Raw genomic sequence first — 6000 nt, forward strand, 5'->3', positions numbered from 1 at the left:
TTGTTTCACAGGCTGCAGGACTGTACTTCTTCTTGCTTCTGCTGTCTGCCCTCTGGTGGATGTGCACATTCAGCAATACTTTCTGAGCACCTACCCTGCATTAGGCATTGTTGTAGTCTTAGGGAAGCAAAAATAAGCAAAACAGATAGCAATAAATAGATAAGCAAGAAAATAGGTGAAGTGGGCTAGTAATATGAACTATGGCAAAAAATCTAGGAGAGAAAGGAAGACAGAACTCTCAGTGGGGGTGGTGGTGAAGAAATGGCTATTTTATGGGGGTTGTCACTGAAGGCTCAGTGATAGGTTTCTCACACTTTATGACCTGAGGTTGTGTGACTATGTAGGACCAGTGAGCAGGCTGTAAGCAGTGGTTCTCAACTTTGGCTACATACGGAAATCACCTGAAGAGCCTTAGAAAATCCTGATGTTAGGCCCTCATCCTCAAAGACGCTGATTTAATTAGTCTTGTTTGCAGCCTGAATATTAGAATTTTTAAAAGCTCCCAAGTGATTCTGGTGTGCAACCAAGGTTGAGAATCACTGCTAGAGGGAGGCAAGATTTAGTAATGGATGATCCACAATAGCTTCCTGGTGTTGTTTTGAGTGCCCTGGCTCAGGAAGTGTTTAAGAATACCTAGGTGTCAATAAGATACCACTTCACACCCATTAGGATGGTTATTATAAAAACAAAACACAACTGAAAAATAACAAGTGTTGGTGAGAATGTGGAGAAACTAGAATCTTTGTGCATTGCTGGTAGAAGTGTAAAATGGTGCAACTGCTGTGGAAACCAGTTTGGTGGTTTCTCAAAAAGCTAAATATAGAATGACCATATGATTCAGCAGTACCAGTCCTAGGTATACACCCCAAAGAATCAAAAGCAGGGACATGAATAGATACATTCACCCCAATGTTCATAGCAGCATTATTCACAATATCCAAAAGGTAGAAACAACTCAAGTGTCCATCACCAGGTGAAAGGACAGAAAGAATGTAGTATATACATACTATGGAATTTTATTCAGTCATAAGGAAAAATGAAGTTCTGATCCATACTACAACATTAAAAAACCCTGACAACATTACACTACGTGAAATAAAACAGACACAAAAAGACAAATATGGTATAATTCCATTTATATGAGGTTCCTAGAATAGGCAAATACATAGAGAAGCAAAGTAGCATAGTGGTTACCAGGGGCTGGGGTGGGTGGGGGAGAGAGGAATGGGGAATTATTTAATGAGTACAGAATTTCTATTTGGGGTGATGAAAATATTCTGGAAATGGATAATGGTGATGGTTGCACACCATTGTGAATGAACTTACTGTCACTGAATTGTACATGCTAAATGGTTACTTTATGTATTAATGGTAAATTTTATGTTACATATATTTTATCACAATAAAAAAGAAGAATACATGGATGACCCTATATCTGGATGCTGTATAGGTTTCTTGTACTGGAGGCAGGTGGCACTGGATGATTTTAGGTCCCTTTCTTGTCTATGGACAGTGATCCTAACATAACCTCAGAACATGGATTGTCCATCAACCACACCCTCACCATGAGAACAATCTCCCCTGCACTGCCTTTCCTCTTTTAAGATAAAAGAACAGATTCAGAGTCTGAGGTGAATACCTCTGGCTCCAGAGAATGTATATTTCAAATTAAGTGGGAATGTCAGGCTCAGAGAACTGCAAGTTCAATGTTATGGTTCATTTGTGGCATGTCAATTAGGAGCTAGAACTTTAAACTGTGAGTGAAGACCAAAATGTAACCATAGCATTTTTAATTAGGTAGAACTGTCCATTGAACTAAATGTAAGTTCAGTCATGATAGTTAAAATAAATTAGGAACCACTTCTACTGACTCCATGTTAGATCCTTGGATTACCTCTGATACCCTCCAAGACTACTGTCAACCACTACCAGACAATTCTTATCTGGCCAAAGAGGTATCCACTCCACTAAATCAGTTCTTTGACAGTTATTCTTATGAGAATTTTTACTTTCTCTTCTTTTTTCCTTTTCCAGTGATCTTTTGATCCATGAATAAAGAAATTCCACAAACTTGCTCTGTTTACCACTTTCTCTGTTCTTAATAAATGAAAACATGACAGTAATTCTGGGTAAATTTTCACATAGGTTAGTATACATGAAAACACTTTGTAAATGACAAAGTATAATATAAATAAGTAATCACTGTTATTAATATCAGAAGCCCATTAGGGACAATAGCTAAGGAAGTTTTAGGTTATGCCTTGTTATATCATCCAGAATAATTGGTTTCAAGGTCACACACTCACACACACACACACACACACACAATAAACTTTGTTAGTAGTCAAGAATACTTTTCTCTCTTTTTTTTTTTTGCACTGGCTTTGTTAACAATAGCTATGTAATTTCAAAAAAGTCACTTCCCTTTTCTGAGCCTCAGTTTTATCCTGGATCAATTGAGGAAGTCAGAATAAATCTCTCATTTATCAGATATGTATTTATTACCAACCATATGCCAAGACCTATGCTAAGTACTGGAGTACAACAGTAAAGGTGGACAAGGTCCCTACCTTCATGGAGTTCACACTACTGATGGAAACAGACAATAAGCAAGTATACAACTAACAAAGAAATACAGTTTGTGATCAGTGTTTCAAAGTTACACTCTTAAACCTTAATGTTTATATGCATCTTTTGGGGATATTATTAAAACGCAGATTCTGATTATTTGGTCTGATGTGGAGTCTGGGGTTCTGTATTCCTCACAAGCCCGAACTTAGGCTCATGAAGAGCATCAGTGATGCTCTTGCCGCTGGTTCGTGAATCACACTTGGGGCAGTAAGACTATCAAGGACATTGGCATGATGGTGATAGAGAACAACTAGTTTAAAGGGAAAACAAGCAATCAGAGAACAGTGGATATAGCTCTTCTGATACACATGAAGGATCCTAAGTTAGAGGAACCAGGAGAAGAGCAAGTGCAAAGGCCCTGAGACAGGAAAGACATCTGGTGTGTACTATCAGAGAAGAATGAACAAGGAATAAAGAACCTGAGATGAGCTCCAAAAGGTAGTCAGAAGTTGGATCCAGCGGGCTTTGGATGTGCTGGTGAGACGTTCATGCTTTATTAGACAACAAATGAGAATACAATAAAGTGATTTAAGGAGAAAAGTGACAGTGGGGATGTAAATATGAGAGAAAGGAAGTAAACTTGTCAGGGGCCCTTGCCAGGGTCCAGGTAAGGGAAGACAATGGCTTGGAATAAGGTGGCGGCCGTGGAGATGGACAGAAGTGGGTGGAATAAAGGTATATTTGAGAAGTAAAGGGATAGGTAAGAACAAAAGATTCCATGAGTGGATAGAAAGAAGCAGAAATGAAAATTATAATTCTGATTTACTCATCTGAGTAAATGATAGTACAATTTAATGAGATGGGAAAACATGTTAAGTGTGAGATATGTATAAAACATTCAAGTGTAGATGTCAAGTAGGCAAATGGATACTCACGTTGGAGCTCAGAAAGGATGATGGGGCCAGAGATACACACTGGGATTTTCAGCAATTTAATGGAATTTAGAGCCTTGGGGAAGGATGCAATCACTCAAGAAGAGGGCCAGAGTCTTGATGAACTCTGATACTGAGATATGCAGTAGAGAAGGAAGAACCAGCCAAGGAAATTGAGAAAGAAAGCAGAGGAGACATCACTGGGGTGTCTGAGGAACACCAGGTGAGTGTGTTGCTGTGGAAGCCAAGTGCAAAGAAAGTGTCAAGTGAGAAAAAAATGTGTTTCTGGATAGTTCCCTGGGAATACCGCAGGGCCACTTCTGGGAACTAAGCGAAGCAAGGAGGCAGCATAACTATAGTAGTTCTTCCTTTTCTTTTTATATATTGAGCTTTGCAATAAAATTATGTTTGACAACAGAGCTCCATCACTGGACCAATGATCTCTGCAGAACGTTTCTCCTCTGCCACCGTTGTGTCAACCACACAGGAAACACTCTTCTTGAAATTACACACAGTACATCCATTAAGGATTCCAAGCAGTTCAAAATACTCCCTATCCGAGGGCTTTCATCACCCATCCTGCCCACCACTGCACAATCCTTTATGAAATAATTGCATGTAAATTAGAGCAAACAGTGTTCATTTTCTTACCAATCAACAGTCAGCACAAAGAATGCAAAAGCACTCTGAATTAAATGAGAGCCTGACTAAAACTGGATGTTTTCTTCTCAGTGTGAATTTTATTAACCTTAAGTGTAAGGTCCCTGGTGTTTCCTATAATGATAAAAGACTGGGTGTTGAACAAGAGGGCCTTCACTTTTCACTCAGCTTGACTAAACTTTAGATAGACTTCTTCCTGACTCTAGGCTCTGGCCTCCCTTTTCTTAGAGCGTTTTACTTCAGAAAACTTGTAATTGTAAATTCTTTCTCTGGCCCTTTGGGATGTAAATCTTTTTATAAGCCTCTTGCCAGTTTTCCAAGCTAGGATGTCTTCTTCTGCAAGGGCCTGGTAGCCATCCCTTTGAAATGTAATCATCAAGGAAGAGAAATCCCCCATCCCCAGTCTCTATAAAAGGGTAGAAGCCCATCTTCCTACCTTCTGTGGGCACATTGCTCCAAGTTGTAAAACTACCTCCTCTTTCCTTTGGGAAAGGTCAATTAGCAAACACAGATGGCCTAGGGTCCCTGCCCCCGACTCCATTTCTGAAAGCCTCTCCTGACTGTCGTTTCAGTGAAACTGAGTTCAGACTATATTCTGGGCTCTCCCTCTATTGCAATAGCTTTGAAAGAAGTCATCCTTACCTGTTAACTTTGTCCAGTGCAATTTTTGCTTTGACAGAATATGTTGTTTTTTTACCACTAATTATGTCATGCATGTATTGTCTTCATTACCTCTATTACTCCCCATGAACAAAATCCGTGACAGTTGGAATACACGTAGGAAAGTTAAATTCAGATAATATTTGGATTGGCAATATTTCTTACATAAATTAATGTTCAAAATGCCTTTTTAATCAAAATAGAAATAGTAGGGTCCATGAGTATGTTAACTGTTTTTCCCTATAACCAAAAAACTTGATAAATAATGTATCTGTAACCTTTTTAAAGCATACATCATTCCTTTATATATATGCCCTTTCTTTCGAGGTTTCTTGAGAGACTGACATACAAACAATAGCCAGAACCTATATATAACAATAAAACGCTGACAATATCTGTGACAACCAGCCCAGGAAGGTCAGGACTTGTTCAATGACTGCTAGCTTCCTTATTTTTCTCCTCCTACCTGCTTCCAGCTCAAGACTAACCACAGAAAGCCAAATATGCTCCCCAAAGCAACTACATTAGATGTCCCACTTCTTGTTTGTGTACTTCCTGCTTTCCTAGGTCAACAACCTCTGATTAGAGCACAGCTGAAGTCCCGTTTTTTTCACTATAATCTTTTCTACTCCTCCTCCTGACTTTGAGTCTTTGCTAAATGCAAGTGATGATGGCTGACTTGCTATAGCAAGCTCTGGATAAGTAGCCTCTGTTCTGATTCATGTGATCTTTGTTTCCACATTCCAGATATGCTCTAGATGTACCCTTACCTGGAATCCTATATTTTCAAATTAGGTAGAAGTCTTTTCTGAGGGAGAAAGAATTTCTTATTATTTGGCTTATGTTACATTGGGTTTTTAATAACTTTTCAGGTGGCCCAGTTAACTTTTTTTTTACCAGTATGCTTCTCTTCTTAAAAATGCTTTTTTTAAAAAACAGAAGGACTAAATGAAATAATTCATATAAAACATTTTCATAATAAGAGCTTCAAAGCAGTGATGTTCCAGAATCACAAGGGAGCACCAAAATTACCTGGAAAGCTTGATTAAAACACAGAGCACTGGACCCACCAACAGTTTCTGATTCAGTACATCTGGAGTGAGTCCCCAGATCTGCATTTCTAACAAGTTTCTAGGTGATGCTGATGCAGCTGGTCTGGGACTACATTTTGAAGACC

At 38.9% G+C, this 6000-nt stretch overlaps 1 protein-coding gene across 1 annotated transcript in view; it reads right to left on the reverse strand.

Moving 5' to 3' along the window:
• Window positions 1-4879, reverse strand: part of HTR4 (5-hydroxytryptamine receptor 4) — a 68056-nt gene extending 63177 nt beyond the window's left edge. The window contains exon 1 of the mRNA XM_060094434.1: window positions 4806-4879. Coding sequence (XP_059950417.1) covers window positions 4806-4879 — 74 coding nt within the window. The remainder of the gene's footprint in view (window positions 1-4805) is intronic.
• Between the last annotated feature and the right edge of the window lie 1121 nt (window positions 4880-6000).

The sequence above is a fragment of the Mesoplodon densirostris genome, chromosome 3 (genome assembly GCF_025265405.1).
Source record: "Mesoplodon densirostris isolate mMesDen1 chromosome 3, mMesDen1 primary haplotype, whole genome shotgun sequence".
In the NCBI taxonomy this organism is placed as follows: Eukaryota; Metazoa; Chordata; class Mammalia; order Artiodactyla; family Ziphiidae; genus Mesoplodon; species Mesoplodon densirostris.